Genomic DNA, 17496 nt, shown 5'->3' on the forward strand with positions numbered 1-17496 from the left:
AGGAAATGAGACTAAAATATGGGCTTTAATTACTAATAATGTTTCAATATTGATTTATTTATCATGACAATGCATCATTCTAATATACGATGTTAATAATAGGGAAAATCGGGCATGGGATACAGGAAAAATCTTATTTTCAAAAGCTTTCTGTAAATCAACATTTAGAAATCTGTTCTAAAAATAAAATTTTATTTAAAAAGTCAAAAAAAAAAAAAAAAAAAACTTTGAACAGAGGGGTGTCTGGGTGGCTCAGTGGGTTAAAGCCTCTGCCTTTGGCTCAGGTCATGATCTCAGGGTCCTGGGATCGAGCCCCGCATCAGGCTCTCTGCTCAGCAGGGAGCTTGCTTCCCCCTCTGTCTCTGCCTGCCTCTCTGCCTACTTGTGATCTCTGTCTGTCAAATAAATAAATAAAATCTTAAAAAGAAAAAAGTTTGAACAGACACCTCACAAAAGAAGTATATTGGTTTTCTATTGTGATATGACATATTGCCACAAACCTAAGTGGCTTATAACAATACCCATTTATTATCTCATATTTCTGTAGAGCAGAACTCCAGGTGGGCTCAGCAGAGAGCTTTGCTTAGGTTCTCTCAAGCCAAATAAATGTGTCAGCCTGACTGGGCTCTTATTTGGAGACTCTCAGGAAGAATCCACTTCTGAGTTCATTCAGGGTGTTTGGCAGAATCTAGTTCCTCATGGTTGCAGAAATGAAATCCTGGTTTTATTGCAGACTGTTGGCTGGGGCACTCTGCTCATTTTCTAGAGGCCATTCCTGGGTTCTTGCCTTATGGCTATTTCACTGGAGCAAGGAGAATCTCCCTCACACCAATCCTTCTCATTCTTCAGATCTACCTGACTTTCTCTTCTACCACTAGCCTGAGAAAATTCTCTGCTTTTAAAGAGCCCGGGTGATTAAATTAGGCCCCCCTGTATTATCTGCCTTTAAATTAGTAACCCCAATTACATCTGCAAAATCTCTTTTGCCAGATAACATAACATATTATGTTACAAATTTTTAGCTACAGAATCACAGGAGTAACACCAGGGGCAAAGATAAGAGCTACCTTAGAATTATGCCCACTACGTGAAGATGTGGGAACCAACAGGCCCATGAAGATATATGCCCCAAATCATTAGTCACAAAGGGAGAGACAGATTAAAACTACAATCAGGAACCTGTCTACACCCAACAGAAGAATTAAAATAAAATGTCAGCAGGATTATGGAAGACATAGAACTCTCATACTTTTCTGAAAGTAATGAAGGTTTCAACTTCTTTGGAGAATATTTTGGCCATTTCTGTAAAGTTATATGTGTACTTACCAAACGACCCAGCAAATCTACTGCTTGGCGTTTACCTAAGAGAAATGAAAACTAGATTTATAAAACTTTCATTGAAGCTTTATACATCATTATCAAAAACTGGAAGTAACCCAAATATATACACAGATAAACTGATAAACTGTGGTATATTCACATAATGGAATTTTTAGCAATAAAAAGGAATAGACTATTAATACATGCAATGACATGGGTGAATCTCAAAAACACTATGCTTAACGGAAAAAAGCCAGACACAAAAGAGTATGTACTGTATGACTACATATATATGGTATTTTTGAATAGGCAAAACAAATCTGTAGTGATAGACCTCAGATCAGTGGTTACTATAGGTAGTGAGGATAAGACTGGTCAAAGGCACAAGAGAACTTCCTGGGGAGATACAGATATTCTATGTCTTCTGGTGGGGGGGGGGGGGTCATGGTTATATCAAAGTATTTTAGATTTTACATGTATAATGGATTATTTTTTATCTTATGAATATTATACTTAAAGTTGATTTTAAAATGTACATATTTTTAATGAAAACAAAGATGTTTGCCTTCTTTTATTATTTAATAGCATTCTGGAATTTGGAATTGATAAAAAAGATAGATTATAAATAAGCTATTAGTAGCTGAAAGTGGAAAGTAAGTTGTCTTAGTCAGTTTGGGTTGCTGTAACAAATTACCCAGGTAGTAATTTGTTGAGTTGGTGATTTTAACAACAAACTTTTATTTGTCACAGTTCTGGAGGCTGGGAAGTCTAACATCAAGTTACCAACAAATTTCGTTCTTGGTGAGGGTTTCTGTCCTTGTTTGCAGACAACTGTCTTCTCACTCTGTTTTCACATAATGGAGAGCAGAATAAGCAAACTCTAGTCTCTTTCTCATAAGGTCACTAATACCATCATGACCTCATCTAAATATAATGGCCCCACCTCCTAATACCATCCCACGGAAGGGTTAGTTCTAACATGTCAGACTTAGGGGGGATACAAGCATGCATTCCACAATACAAGTGTAACACTATTTGAAGAGAAAAATCATAATTTTTGGACAGTAAAAGTAGCGTGGCAAAACAATACTAAGATTATTGAGAAAGCTTAACAAAATGGCTATATAGAAGATAAATACATACCAGAAAATCTAAACAAATACCAGCACAAAATATGAAAACCAAAGTATAAAATTTGTATGCTCCATCATTGCAAGAAATGTACAGACTTATATAAATTTGATAGTAAGATTAAAAGGAGGCTTAAGTAAATGGGAAACCATCTTTCTGGATAGAAGGAACACTGAGAATATGATTTTTTTGTAAATTATTCTCTAAATTTAATGGAATTCCAATAAAATGCCCAACAGAGAACGCCTAAGAAAATTTTAAGAAGAGTAAAAAGGGGACTGGCCCTCCCAGAGTTAAAAATATGGTTTAAAGCTATAATAATCAAATTCATCTGATCATAGTAATATAGGGAAAAAATGTAAAAAAAAAAATCCTTTAAATGAGGCTCCCAGGTCGCTCAGTTGGTTAAGTGTCCAACTCTTGATTTCCACCCAGGTCACGATCTCAGTGTTCTGAGACTGAATCACAGGTTGGACTCTGCACTGTGTGGAGCCTGCTTGAGATTCTCTCTCTTCCTCTACCTCTGTCCCCCCACCACCCCAGGCTCTCTCTCTCTCTCTAAAAAAAAAAGATCCATTAAACAGAATAATTACCTCAGAAACAGATCTTTTATGAAATAATGATAAGTATACAACAAAGTTGGTATTACACATCAGGGTGGAGGAAAAAGATTATTCAGTAAATGGTGTTGGTGTAACAAATAAAATGTTAACTTCTCATCCCATAGTATATGCCAAAATAAATTTTAGAACAGAATAAAAACTAAAAATCCTTTCTTTTTTTCATTTTTTAATTTAAGTTCGATTAACATATAATGCATTATTGTTCTCTGAGGTAGAGGTCAGTGACTCACCAGTCTTATATAATACCTAGTACTCATTACATCACATGACCCCCCCTTAATATCTATCACTCAATTATCCCACCTACCTCCCCTCCAGCAACCCTCAGTTGATTTCCTATGCTTAGGAGTCTCTTATGGTTTGTCTTTGTCTCTGATTTCATCTTGGTTTATTTAATAAAAAAACCCTTTAGTGCACCTGGGTGGCTTAGTTGATTAATTGAGTGCCTTCGGTTCAGGTCAAGATCCTAAAGTCCCAGGATGGAGTCCCATGTCAGACTCCCTGATCAGCAGGGAGTCTGCTTCTCCCTCAGACCCTCCCCACTCTCATGCTCTCTCACTCTCTCTCATTCTCTCTCTCTCAAACAAATAAAATCTTTAAAAAACACTTTAAACAAATATAAGTAAAGGTTAGTATTTATTAACCAAAATATTGGGATACAATGTACTAATAAAAGACACTAAATTTGCCTAAGTAAATTTCCTATTAGAAGAAAGCACCAGGAAGGCAGAGACCCTGGAGGTGTGACTCATCAGTAACCTCTGTGATCTACAAGAGATCTATGCAGTATGTATGTTCTATAAATCTTTATAAGAGTATGAAAACAACTGTTTCTATTTTTTTGCGAAAGCAGCATCACTCTCGTTTTCTTAAATGACAAACTGGGAAAAATATTTGTCATGTATATGTAAAGATTAATATCTTCTTATTAAAAGTTCATGCAAGTCATGAGAAACTTTATTGAGACCCATTAGATGGACCCAGATATGGACAAGCTATTCACGACAGAGGGAATACAAAGATTGATGAACATTTGGAATAAGTCAATATGAATAACAAACAATTACACGTTATATGTCAAATTACAGGATTTAAAAAAATAAATATGCATATTCAATGCTGGTTTGGGTGTAAGTGTAATAGGTCATCTCAAATAGTCTGGGGGAAGTTAATGCAAACCTTTTAGAAAAGTAATTTTTGCATTCTATATCTATAGCCTTAAAAATACTACTTTTGACTCTGTAATTACTTTTCAGAAAATGAACCTTAAAAAAATTATCTGCTGCAAAGAAAGAAGAAACTTTATTTTAAAAGTTCATCGTAGGATTAAAAATGGTGGTGAAAAATTGGTAACTGTGTCCAACAATAGGAAGATGGATTTTAAATTACGATTGCCACACAATGCATTACGCAGCCATTTAAATGATTTCTATAAAGATTTTTAAAATTCGATCAAGAAAGTAATTGTTTTAAAAGGTACTGTGAGGAGAAAAATTATTTTGTGATTGCCAACAATATTCAATATGCATAGAAAAAATAGTAACTATGGCATACATATTACCTTTTACTGAAAGGGCAGGCACTTAGCATTTTAAAGGGATTCTCATTTACCCTTACACCAAGACTATGAAGAGATATTTATCTATATGTATATCTTTGTTTTATATATACATTCATTAATATATGTATCTTTATTTTATATACCTATAAAATATGTATATATTTACATTATATATATATATATATATTTTTTATTTTTCCTCATTGAACAGGTGAGGAAACTAATATGCAGGGAGATGAAGTACTTTGTCCAAAGTGTTTGAGCTGAGAGAGGCAGCGGGTTTGATAGCAGGTTGGCTCTTGCATCCACGCTTTTACTCACTATTAAAATGTAACAAAATGTTTTCAGTTTTGTAGTTTTGGGGGCTCATGGGTCTCCCTTCTACTTTTCAATAATTTCCAAAGTTTTTACAGTAAGCATGACTTTCACTCATTATAAATTATCCTAATAATAGTAATCTATACATTGCAAATCCCAAAGCCAACCTGGTTTTCTGCAGTAATGCTCAGCTCTGCGTCTGGGGGTTACGTGCACCCCCGGTCTCCAGGTGTCTGCGGCCCCACATCCCCCTTCCGGCTTGTTCGCCGGGTCTTTTCCCGGGTTCCACCCACAGTACCCGGATCCCCGTCCCTGAAACACACTTTCTCCGCGCGCCTGCGTCGTGGCCGACAGCTCCAGGGTGACTTGGCAAACGTTCAGGCGCCGTGGGACCGGAGTCTTCGGGACCCGCCCAGATGTCGTCCCGCGAGGCCCCGCAGACCTCTGGCCGCGGAGAGTTCAAGCTTCTGCCGCTGGCGGAGGCCCGGCCCTCACGCGGGAACGCGGCGACCTTGCCGGGAGGGAGGCGCCCGCGGGAACTCCCCGAGGCTCGCAGGGCGGGGGTGGGCCTCGGCCCACGGGGTCGCAGAGGCCGGAAGGCCGCCGGGTGCGGGGTGCAGTCCCGGGACCAGCACCTCGTCCTCGCGCTCCTGGAGCGGTGCCCTTGGCGGTCGCGCACCGAGTCCCGGAGGCACCAGCCCGCCCGCCCACGGCCCTTTATCAGATCAGGACAATTGCTGAAAACAGGGATTATCTCAGGCTGAGGGAGCAGTGGCCCCTGAGAAAATCTAGGGTTAGTTAAAGAGGGTTGCCCGGGGACAAAACTTACGGCTTGGGTCCCGGGGACAGTTACTGTGGGGTGAGTGTATTTTAAACCCGTTATCTCCTCGACAATTAATTCTCTCTCTGGTCGGGAGCGGGAGGGTGGGGGGCTGCTCGTGCAGGGGTGGGGGCCGAAGTCCCACTTTCGGGGAGCTAGTGTAGGGGCCGCCCTTCGGAAGCACGGCGACTGGTCCTGGGGAGGAACCAAGGTTTCCCGGCCGCTGGGGCAAGTATTCGATTCGAGCTGCCTCGCTCCTGGGAGACCTTCGCACACGCCCATGCCGCCGGGCAGCGGGTCCTCTGCGGGGAACCAGCCCTTCGCTTCCCAGGGCCGCTGGGCGGGGGGGGGGGGGGGGGGGGGGGGGGGGGACAGCCGGGGCCTCCCCAGGTCCGCTTCCTTCTGTGGTCAGTACGGGGGCGCACAGAGAACCTGGAGGAAAATGTGCAAGTGTAAGGGAGTACCTTGCGTGTTCTGGCGTCCGAAAACCTGACTCCAGAGAATCACTGAATCCTACGTTGCAAGTCTCCGTGTTTAATGCAGTTTAGAGGACGCGTGTGACTTGCGTTTGTAAAATCTCTGCATCGCGCCCCCCAACTTTGTTGCCCTGGTACGGAAAGCAGAGCCGAGCGGGGGTGGGGAGGGTCTCCAGTCGCAGGCTCTCGCTTCTGCACGCGGGGCTTCTGCCCAGTTTCCTGCCTCGGAGTTGTGCCCGCCCCAGCTCAGAGCAGTTTGTGCAATTGAGAAACCCGATAGGAGGCAGCAGCTGATCTCCCACCACCCTAAAAATAATCCGCTCCGGCGCCCTGCGTGCTTCGGCTAGGGGAGGAAAACTGCCTGCGGAGTAAGTGAGTCCGTCTCTTTTACATAAATATGATTTAAACATTTTAAGAGTAACTGTAAACTGTCGATCTCGGCGACCCAAAGGCGCCCGCGCCCTCTGCCTTCGGGGTCGCTATTTCTAGGATGAAGGCAGCCGGCCCCAGCCGGAGAAGAGAGGGCGTGGGGATCAGGTTTCCACTTTACTTACAAACTGCCGGCTCTTGCTTAAAAACGGCCGGGAATACTGCAAGGACTTATTACTGATTTTTTTCCCTCTTAGACAGTGTCCTGTACTATTCATGAAGTAGTTTTCAGTTTGCTTAATTTTTGTTACTCTTTACTTTTTAGGAGTTCTGCGTCTGGGTTTGAAATTGACACTTAAGTCAGTGTAGGGAGCCCGTGTTTTGAAGGTAGTGCAAGTGCACGAGTAGGGGTTTGAAGCAGCAACAAGCTACTGCCCAAGGTATTTATATTTTGCTTGTTTGTTCAATTTGGGATTAAAAAAATATATCTATATGTCTATATATCTATATCTATATCTATATCTATATCTATATATATCCTATTGGCGTGTCTGAATTTTCTCTGTTGAGTTTCCTTTAGTGTGCGATAGAACTTCAATGGGTGGATTGAGATGAGGCACTAAATCAGAAGTTAGTGGTCATTTTTGCTAGTGATTTTCCTACTTGGATCTGTCATTCATAGGTAGACAGGGAGACAGACGTCTTTTGCTTCCTGTTTGTGAATCATAGACCGATTGAAAAAATTCAAAGACGTTATTACATTTGTTTCTTAAGTGATTTATTCCTGAAAGTACCCTAGATAATGTTAATGCCCTAAATCCTTTACAATGTCATGTTTCTCTCTCATAACATGTAATAAATCTCCAAATAACTGAAGAATGAGTTACTTTGTATGTAAGAATGCAAGTTTTTATGTTGCTTTTAGCATGTTTTCTTCAGGAGAGTCCAGTTTAATTAAGTTCTCCTAGGTTGCTACTCCGTTAGAACTGACACTTTCTTATGGATGAGCAGGAGAGAGTGCTAGTTTTTACTTTAGCCATCAACTGAATCCAAATTTTGTAACTCCAGAGGATGTGGACATTCCTAAATGCATTTCAAAGAATAAGAATACTGAGGGTGGGATTCTTGCTATGAAATCATACCTTTGGGCATCAAGGAGTATATTCGTTCTGTGGTTTCAGCTTGGCAGGCCATCCCTGTAATCAAAGTTTCACTTTTGACATTTGTCTTTAAGATTCATTCAGTCAAGTTCTTCAACCCTGTGTGCTGTCCTAAACACTTGAAAATCTTTCGGTGGGTTTATGCTTGGGGGAAGAAAGGTGTCATGTCTTCCTATCTGGCTTCTTTCCCCTCTCTCTCCTCCTGGATGCTTGGGCCTCTGTCGGTTCTTAGCTGAAGGAGACACTCCAGAAGGGGCAGGGATCAGGGACGACATGTGACCAAGGTTAGCCAGCAAGAGCAGCAATTTATGCTGTTCCCAAACTGTCCCTAACTTAATCATGGTTCTGGGAGGGAAACCTTGAATGACAATAGGAGATTTAAAAATTAATTAAAAGTCCTGATCGAACAAAATGCCCTTGGCAAACAGGATAATTATCAACATATCTACAACTTTACTCCTTCGCTCTTTTTGCCCATGTTGAGTTGTAAAATGGGCTGTTAGAATATGCCACATGTGTACTGTAGGTTGGAGAAAGAAGCTAAGAGTCAGAGGGAAAAGGATGGAGGAGGAGACAGAAACAAAGACAGGAGAGATACAGTGAGAGGGTGAACAGGTTGGGAGCCCTAGCTCATGTGAGGGTAGAGATTATGGTAGAAGAAAGAAGAAAGCCTTCAGTTTACGAATCTGAAGTATGTCCCTTAGTGTGATTGTATCATTGTATATTCCCCTATCCCGTAGACCATAACCTGTACATTATAGCAAGAACTACTAGGATTAGTGTAGTCTGATTTATGTGGTCTAAGACTACAGGTACTCTTTGTCACGGGCATTCTTGGATTCATAGTGCCTAGCACATGGTCAGCATCAATAAGTACTTTTACAGTTAACGAATGGCCTAGAATCCCAGACATCAGGTATGTGGCTGGAAATGTTCTTTGACTTTTTCAGGTTGCTGTAGTTCTCTGATATTTTCTTTCCACCATTATACACATTTATCCAGAGGTTGCTTGATTGGTAGGTTTGAGGATTGATTAGACATACCAGGTAGGCAAAACTTACTATAGCTAATGAAGTATATGTTTTGCAAATTCAGATTGTACTTAGTATCTGCCTCAATGATGATGATTAAATATCTATCATTTATCTATCTATAAATGTGGCCAATTGGAATATTATAGTTTTGGATAAAATTATAAAACTGCCAAAGTAAAAATTATTTTCTGGTTCATTCTAGGAAATGGTTTATACGTGTCTTTCAATAAGAGCGGGCTCAAGTTTCTTCCTGTCATTTCTACTCAATAAAAGAGATAGTCTAAAAAAAATAAAAGAAATAGTCATGGAAATTCTATTAATAGCTATTATTTTTCAGTTTCTGTTTTTTTCTAATTTTTCCATCTTATTGACGTACATCACTGTATAAGTTTAAGGTGTACAGCATGGTGATTTGATTTAGATGTATTGTAAAATGATTACCACAATAGGTCTAGTTAAGATCCATCACTTCATATAGCTGTGCTACATAATTCAAAATTTCCATTTTACTGCTACTTTAAAACTCTCAAGCTGTTTTTGATTATTTTATGAGGCTTGGAGTCTTAATAGTTGATAAGAATTTGCCAAGTATATACCCTCATCTTGACTTTTTTAAAATATATTTTTTTTTTGAATGAGAAAAAGTCTCAACTAGAGATCATATCAATGATGTTCAATAAAAGGGCTTACCGGAAACAATATGTGAGAGGAATTCCATATAAGGATTCAGGGGCTCCTGGGTGGCTCAGTTGGTTAAGCGACTGCCTTTGGAGAGCCCTGCATTGAGCCCCACATCAGGGTCCCCGCTCAGCAGGAAGCCTGCTTCTCCCCCTCCCTCTGCTGCTCTGCCTGCTTGTGCTCTCTCGCTCTCTCTGTTAAATAAATAAAATCTTAAAAACAAAAGAATTTACAAACTGTAAACACAGCTTTTTAAACTAGTTGTTCTATTCATATAATGCTTTATAAAACTTTTCCTTGAAATTTGGTTTCTCAACAGTTTACCTACTGTTGCCAATCTTTTCTGTGTAACACTCTCTGTTTTTTTCCTAGGGAAAAATATTGTTCATGACCATTGCTAAGTCATTTCTCAATGAAAGGGGAGAGAGAAAAGGTACTAGTTTACTCCAACCTTTAATAATCTAATTCAGAATCCAATGTGATATAATGTGGAAAAGAGACCAAGTGCAGTGAGGTTAAAATCTTAAACTGCTACTTCTTTTAATGACGACAGATAAGCTGTTTTTGAAATGGGTTGGAGGCTGCATGATACAGGCAGGGGGACAAACAGTTTAAGTCAGACACATGGGTGTGGATCTCTGCTACTCTATTGGTTGGCAGGATACTGAACCTCAGAATGCTCTCCTGTAGAATACAAATACCTAACATTACATGGCTGTTCTAAAGACTAAAGATAGTGTATGTGAAGTGCCCAGAATTTGGCAGGTAGGAAGAAAATGGGAATAATAAAATAATTTTTCAGAAGGCTAAACTCTTCAGAATTTCACAGTGGTATTTGATGGAGCAGAACCTTGCTTCTATACCATCTGTCTCAGCCCAGCAATGAGAGGCGTTCATTTAAAATGTGAGTTGGAGTGTGTCACTCCACTGATGAAACCTCCCCCCGCCCCCGCCCCCATCCCGGGATTCTGTTTCACTGAGTAGAAGCCAAAGTCCTAACGATAGCTAGCAAAACCTTGGGTTACCTCGTCCTCAGCTTCCTCTCTAAATCTGTCTACTTCTATTCTAATGTAGTATTGATTTGTTTTTTTTGAAACGTTTTGTTTGTTTGTTTCAAGACTTGATTAGGGTATATTTCATGCAAGAATATTCTCTGACTGTAGGACCTGAGTAATTTCGTTAAATTGTCATTTGAGTTATATTTAATGTATCTGAAGCCCATGATTTTAAGTCTTCACAGACAGGCTGATGGCTGCGTGCCCCCACATGGGCCCCTGTGTATTAGTATTTCTTTGTACAGTTAACCAAGAGTGGCGGTAAATTTTGTCCGGCTTAAGTTATTTGCTAATGCATTTTCAATGAGAAAGGACAAGAAAGAATTTAATATTACACTATCTTGTAGAATCAGTCAGTAATTTCATTTTTTCTTTCTTTTTCATGATATATCACCATGTTTGTTCCTTCAAATCATTTTCGTCACACACACACTTTGTTAAGGTACCATCATTGGTAGATATTAATAATTATATATCTTCCAAATTAAAATATTTTTCTCCGGAGGGGAAAAAAAGATCAAAAGGAAGTGATTTATAGACTGTATAAGGCCTTTATAAGAAACTCTCAAAAGACTTTGGCATACAGTTTCCTATTTCCTCAATTGCAAAATAAAGGGGTTAATTTTATAATAAAACCTCCTCCTTAGGGCTATGAGTGTATAAAAGGGAATATAATAATGGAGCCTCTTTGTTTTGTTTCTTCCTTTTAGAGTAAGCGATATAAGAAGACATGAGCCTTTCATTCTGTGGTAACAACATCTCTTCGTATAATATCTACGATGGTGTGTTACAAAATCCCTGCTTTGTGGATGCCCTCAACCTGGTCCCTCATGTCTTCCTCTTGTTTATCACTTTTCCAATATTGTTTATTGGTAAGTAATCTATTCTCCTATATTTCCTCAGCTAATGTTTATTTTAAAAGTGTTCATTATGGTTGAAATTTGATATAATATTGACCTAATTTTCCCCAACATGAAAACTGATATGAAAATCAGTGAGAAAAGAACAAGCAGGTTTTTTGTGCTTCCCAATTATTTCTGGTCTTGGCGTATGATATTTTGTAGGTAAATAGAAGTCATACATCTTCTTAGAAATGGACTTCAAGTAGCAACAGCAGTGTTTTAAAAAGAGGGAAAGAGAACTAGGTGGGATAGATGTAAAGCCTTTGTGGAGCATTTGCTTTGTGCTGGTGAAGAGAATGGGAAAATGGGTGAAACACAGTACTTGCCTGGAATAGTCACTGGAACTGTCCAGTGAAACAGATGTATCAAAGCCAAGAGAAAAATGACTATCCCACATTGTACGCTCATTTGCAGGTACAGGAACAAATTATCCTGGGCATTAACTTGTTAGAACAACTAATTCTTTGGGCCAGTGGGGATGATTGCATGCAGAGTGACATGTTGTGGGACCTGAGGACACAGAGCCTGCAAGTTCCAGTAGGAGTGCTAAGGGTGCATTCCAGGTAGAAAGAATACTTATGCAAACTATTTGCAAAGGAGCTAAAAATACAGGTTTCCCTATTATTTTACAGTTTACATATACACAAAATCCAATTATTATTTTTTTAAGATTTCATTTATTTATTTGACAGATGGAGATCACAAGTAGGCAGAGAAGCAGGCAGAGAGAGGAGGAAGCAGACTCCCTGCTGAGCAGAGAGCCCGATGAGGGGCTGAATCCCAGGATCCGAAGGCAGAGGCTTTAACCCACTGAGCCACCCAGACGCCCCCACAAAATCCAATTATTTTAAACAATTATGTATGACTTGTATAATTTCCCCCCAAAATCAAAATAGACCTTTAACTTAAACATTTTAAAAAATACATCTCACACATAAAAATAACGGAGGGGCACCTGGGTGGCTCAGTCAGTTAAGCATCTGCCTTCGGCTCAGGTCATGATCCCAGGGTCCTGGGATCGAGCCCCACATCGGGTTCCTTGATCCATGGGAAGCCCGATTCCCTCTCTCCCACTTCCCCTGCTTGTGTTCTTTCTCTCACTGTGTCTCTCTCTGTCGAATAAATAAATAAAGTCTTCAAAAAAATGACAGTGACTAGTATGATAAACATCTATTGAGCCTGTCACCACTCAGCTTAAGGAATCTAATGGTAAGAATGTAAGTGAATCCTCCTGTGTCCTGAGCCTGTTACTCTTTCCACATCTTATGTCCCTATTCCTTTCAAAAGAGGTAGCTACTCTCTGAATTTGATCTTGAATTCTGCTTGTAAAACTAAATTTGCTTATAAAAATAAATGGAAAAACCATCAGACTGCTTTTCTTAAGAAACTAGCATATTTTAATGGTCTGATTTAAAAGAGGGTTAAAAAATAATTTGTATGCTTTTATTTCTTCATTTAACAAATATTGATTGAGAGACTACTATCTGGCATTGTAACAGTGATCAAAATTTTCTGTTATAAAATGTATCATATGCCGAGGCCAATGAAACTCTTGGCACATAGTTATTTGTTTTCATTATGTTGAAATATATAGACATTAAATATATAGACATTAAATATAACTGTGTCAGAATGACCATGAATAGAGACATGAGTTGTGGTTTATGTGGTTGGTGTTATTTGTAGGACATTAACAGTGCCCTTTGGCCAAAAGTAGACCATAATTTTTTAATTGCAATTTGACAGTTAATAATTTTTTTTGACTTCAGCTAACTTCTTGAGAGCAGTTACTGTGACAGTCTTGTTTGCATCGGTAGCATCAAACACAGGCTGGCAGAAGGGTCTTTGAATCAAGTGGAGTTGGATTGAACATTGTCAAAGGAGAATGGTGGAGGAAAATGCAAACTGCTCATGTATAACATTGGCTACTTGAGTTAGTGAGAGATCATAAATAAATCTCAAAGAAGTATCAGGCATAAAGAAAGCTAGCCTGCAAGAGCTTACAGCATAAATTCTAGTACAACATGTTATATGTAACTAATCTCTCCATAATGAAGTTCATTTGGGAACAACTAAGACATGAATCAATTTTCTTTTCAAAGAATGCTTCAGGAGTCTAATTAGTCATTATAGAAATTCCTTCCTGCAATATTTCGAGCACAAACCCCGATTCATTCTTGAAGTATGTGAGGCTTCTCTACAAACATTTCTTTGAGAAAATACCACAATCACTGTTGAATAGTGCTGGCCTAGTCATAGGTTATAATTTTTCTCACATGATATGCATATGATTGAGTTGACTCAACTAATGAGTTCTACATTTCATTACCAAATATGGCTTTTTTCGTTAGTCCCCCTACAGATCGCATGTTTTGAAAGATTTTAGACACCAAATTGCTTTTATTAATATCATCATTAATTTGGTTTCCTCTTAAATGAATCAGGGACCTGTCAGTAAGAGCTCTGATTAACACGAGATAACCATGTTGTCACCCAGAGTTGGCCTTATTCTTGAGCACTGCAACAAATGTCAATGTGTTAACCTAGACAGTCCTGTAAAGAGTCACTGAAATTGAATTATTTTTCAACATAATGAAAACAGACCAGGATTTGCATTGCTACCCTAGAAAGCACTTCTCATTCCTTTTTCAGGAATTGCCCATCCCCCAAGTGATAACACAATATGAATTATTTCCATGATTATAATTAATCTTTTCACTTCTATACTTTTTTCAGGGTGGGGAAGTCAAAGCTCAAAAGTACAAATTCACCACAACACCTGGCTTCATTTTCCTGGACATAACCTGAGATGGATTCTTACATTTGCTCTTCTGTTTGTGCATGTTTGTGAAATAGCAGAAGGCATTGTTTCTGATTCGTAAGTGATTCAACATAGCTAATAACTAGATTACACTATACTAGTGAGTATATTGATATGGATGGTAGTTAAGAGCATACCAAGTCAGGCTTAACTTTTTAGTTATAATGTATGAGAAACCACAGGTGTCACTCATTTATAGCAGTCCTGCTTATCTATGATTCAATTTACCTATTGTCAACTGAAGTCTGGAGAAATTATCCTCCTTCTGGTGATGGGTCGTCAAAAGGTCAGTAAACTAACACTGCATCCCAGTGCCTATGCCATTTACCTCACCTCATCTCGTCATGTAGATATTTTCTCATCTAACATCATCACAAGAGGAAAGGTGAATACAGTACAGTAAATATCTTGAGAGAGAGGGAAAGAGACCACATTCACATAACTTTTATTACAGTATATTATAGTTATTCTAGTTTATTGTTATCAGTTGTTAATCTCCTACAGTGCCTAATCTATAAATTAAACTTTATCATAGGTATGCATGTATAAGGAAAACATAGTAGGACTCGGTATCATCTGTGATTTCAGGCATCTACTGTGGTCTTGGAACATTAACCCCTGCAGATAAGAGGAGGACTGCTACACTTGATGATCATGTGTTTTGTCCATATTTTTGTGTTACTACATAATTTCTCTGATAGTAAAAATTCAGGTCTCTGTGACTTGTGCTTATTCATGTGCTATTTCTTTGATTCCTTCATCTATGTAGCTCTTGCAGAAAGTTCTCTCCTTTTAAACACTCTGACGTTTATTTATTTATCAATGGAGGTATATATAGAAAGATTGTCTATATTGACATATAGCTCAAGTAGCTATATACTTACATATAACTGTATAACCAGTTCTCAGATGTTTCCATTTGTTTTATAAAGAAGCAAAGATAGATGAAGCAGGCATTAAAGAAGTCTGAGAACTAGTGAGGATATAGCCACAAATTGAGGCAAAACACAAAACCGTTTTAAAATCAGGATTTGCCATAAGACCCATACTTTTGAAGGAATTTTGTCATTCTTATAGAAGTTTGCATTAAGCAGTTAGAATATAATGAATTCTACTTATAAACCTGAACATAATGTGGGAAAAATATTTTTTATCACATATTAACAAAAAATAGGAAAGAATTTTGATAGGCAATATCAAATAAGAGAATTTTGATTATGAAATTATGTTAAATAGTGCACCACCAATTAAAGAACTGATAGGAAAAGTTCTTTAGAGTTTTTAAAAAGAAAGCTCAAAAATCATTTTTCTTTTATCTAATAAAGACCTCCCCAACATCTGTTTATGTTTTTCTGTTGCAATTAATGAGGAATGAAATTTCTGAGCTTTTGTTACAGAGCCAACTATTTTGTAATGTTTTGTGACAGTTCTTTGCATGGATGTGCACGTCTTAGTTTCTGATAAAAAAAGAAAAATCAAGGACTCTGATGATATTGCATGCCTTCAAGGACTTAGAGGCTTGATTGTCTATTATCTTATTAATTACTGTTTAAAACCCTATTGTATTAGCATAGGCAACTCTAGTTTTTGTTTTTTAATCCTTTAACATATAGGCTGCCTCTGTGTGTTTCTTTCTTTTTTTTTTTAAGATTTTATTTATTTATTTGACAGAGATCACAAGTAGACAGAGAGGCAGGCGGGGGGGGCGGGGGGGCAGGCTCCCTGCCGAGCAGAGAGCCCTAAGCGGGGCTAGATCTCAGGACCCTGGGACCATGACCTGAGCCGAAGGCAGAGGCTCTAACCCACCCAGGCACCCCCTATGTGTATGTATAAATTGGAAGATGGATCGGTCCAACATTTCCTAAAAACTTGACACCATGTAGGCGAGAATGCTTCCTTCCTGCCTGCCTCATGATTGATGTATAGATTCAGTCGGAGACTTAGAGGTTGGGCTAATAATGGTGAAAACAGATGCTAATGGCAGAAACTTGTTTTATAGTAGTAATGATATAAAAGGCCCATCCTGAAATCAAGCAGAAATGCACTCTGGATTTCCATTATCCCTCCCATTCCTTAGCTGCAGACTGCTTGCTGACTACTTCTCATTATGTATGTATGTATGTATGTATGTATGTATTATTTGAAGTAACATATAATGTATTATTTGGCTCAGGGGTACAGATCTGTGATTCATCAGTCTTATATAATACCCAGTGCTCATTACAACACATACCTTCCTCGATGTCCATCCCCTTACTCGGTTTATCCAGGGTTCTCAAAACTCATTTTCCAATGATTCCTGAACTCCAGAATTTAGTTTGCTTTCTTGTTTGCTTTGTCCTAATCTGGAAACTGCTTCTAAAGAATGCCAGTGAATATTAAATATACTTTAACGAACACCTTTTCTTCCTTATCAGACTCACTACATTTGGCATTGCTGACTGCTGCTTCCTTCCTTTTTCTTTAACAAAATATTTATGAACTGTTCTTTACTTAAAATATAACAAATGCTCATTATAATTAGTGAAATAATGCAAAGCCTTTCCTAATTGAATATTTGATTTTCTTTTTTTGTAATACAAATATTAAAGCTATTAATTTTTCTTTTGAAAAACCCTTACTTATTTTGCACAGATTTTTGTAAGAAATGTCCTTTTTTATTTCTATATAAATGGTTTGTGATTCTGCTTTAGGTACTCTCCTAGATCTAGGAATCATTTTCAGTTTGCTTTTTAGTCTAATATGATTGATTTATTAGTAGAGCATATAATTTGTTAAGCAAATACCTTTTAGGAATCATTAACATTTCCATTATAGTTAAATATTTGATTATTTTATACGGTTTTAGTGATAATAAGAAAATAATAATTTTTTGTTGGAGGCAAAATTTTATTGAGTTTACTGATTAGATTATTCAAGTCTTGTGTGTTGATTATTTTTATACTATTTAATTCATCAAAGTCTAAAAATGTGTATTAAAGTCTTCACTATTACTATGTTTTCATTTAAGCTTTTATTTTTATTAGTTTGTCTTTTTTGAAATTATTTTCTTGTCCTCCATGATGAATGCATTTTGATTTTCTTCTTTACTTTCTGAGTAAAGACTTTCTGCCATAATAGGATGTGTGTGCTTCTACCAGAACCTTGAGGTCTGGGAGTCACACTCTAAAAATAACAGAGCTTAAGGGAAAGAATAGGGTTGGGACACCACTCAAAACTTGTGTTATG

At 38.2% G+C, this 17496-nt stretch overlaps 2 protein-coding genes across 12 annotated transcripts in view; one reads left to right on the forward strand and one right to left on the reverse strand.

Moving 5' to 3' along the window:
- The window catches only part of LOC116866045, a 17372-nt gene extending 11317 nt beyond the window's left edge, over positions 1-6055 (reverse strand). The window contains exons 1-2 of the mRNA XM_032854653.1: positions 5277-6055; positions 1327-1361 (exon numbers count right to left, since the gene is read on the reverse strand). Coding sequence (XP_032710544.1) covers positions 1358-1361; positions 5277-6055 — 783 coding nt within the window. The 3' untranslated portion in view covers positions 1327-1357. The remainder of the gene's footprint in view (positions 1-1326; positions 1362-5276) is intronic.
- ABCC9 (ATP binding cassette subfamily C member 9) overlaps positions 5654-17496 on the forward strand; it is a 144724-nt gene continuing 132881 nt past the window's right edge. For 2 of the 11 annotated variants that reach the window (XM_032855295.1, XM_032855305.1), the window contains exons 1-5: positions 5680-5812; positions 6944-7058; positions 9863-9923; positions 11256-11417; positions 14184-14325. In XM_032855295.1, coding sequence (XP_032711186.1) covers positions 11276-11417; positions 14184-14325 — 284 coding nt within the window. In that variant the 5' untranslated portion in view covers positions 5680-5812; positions 6944-7058; positions 9863-9923; positions 11256-11275. Of the gene's footprint in view, positions 5813-6420; positions 6622-6943; positions 7059-9862; positions 9924-11255; positions 11418-14183; positions 14326-17496 lie in introns of those variants that run through there. The other 9 variants (XM_032855299.1, XM_032855306.1, XM_032855304.1 and 6 more) reach the window with 9 other exon arrangements.

This window comes from Lontra canadensis, unplaced genomic scaffold (genome assembly GCF_010015895.1).
Source record: "Lontra canadensis isolate GAN:19392208 unplaced genomic scaffold, GSC_riverotter_1.0 scaffold9, whole genome shotgun sequence".
Taxonomy (NCBI): domain Eukaryota; kingdom Metazoa; phylum Chordata; class Mammalia; order Carnivora; family Mustelidae; genus Lontra; species Lontra canadensis.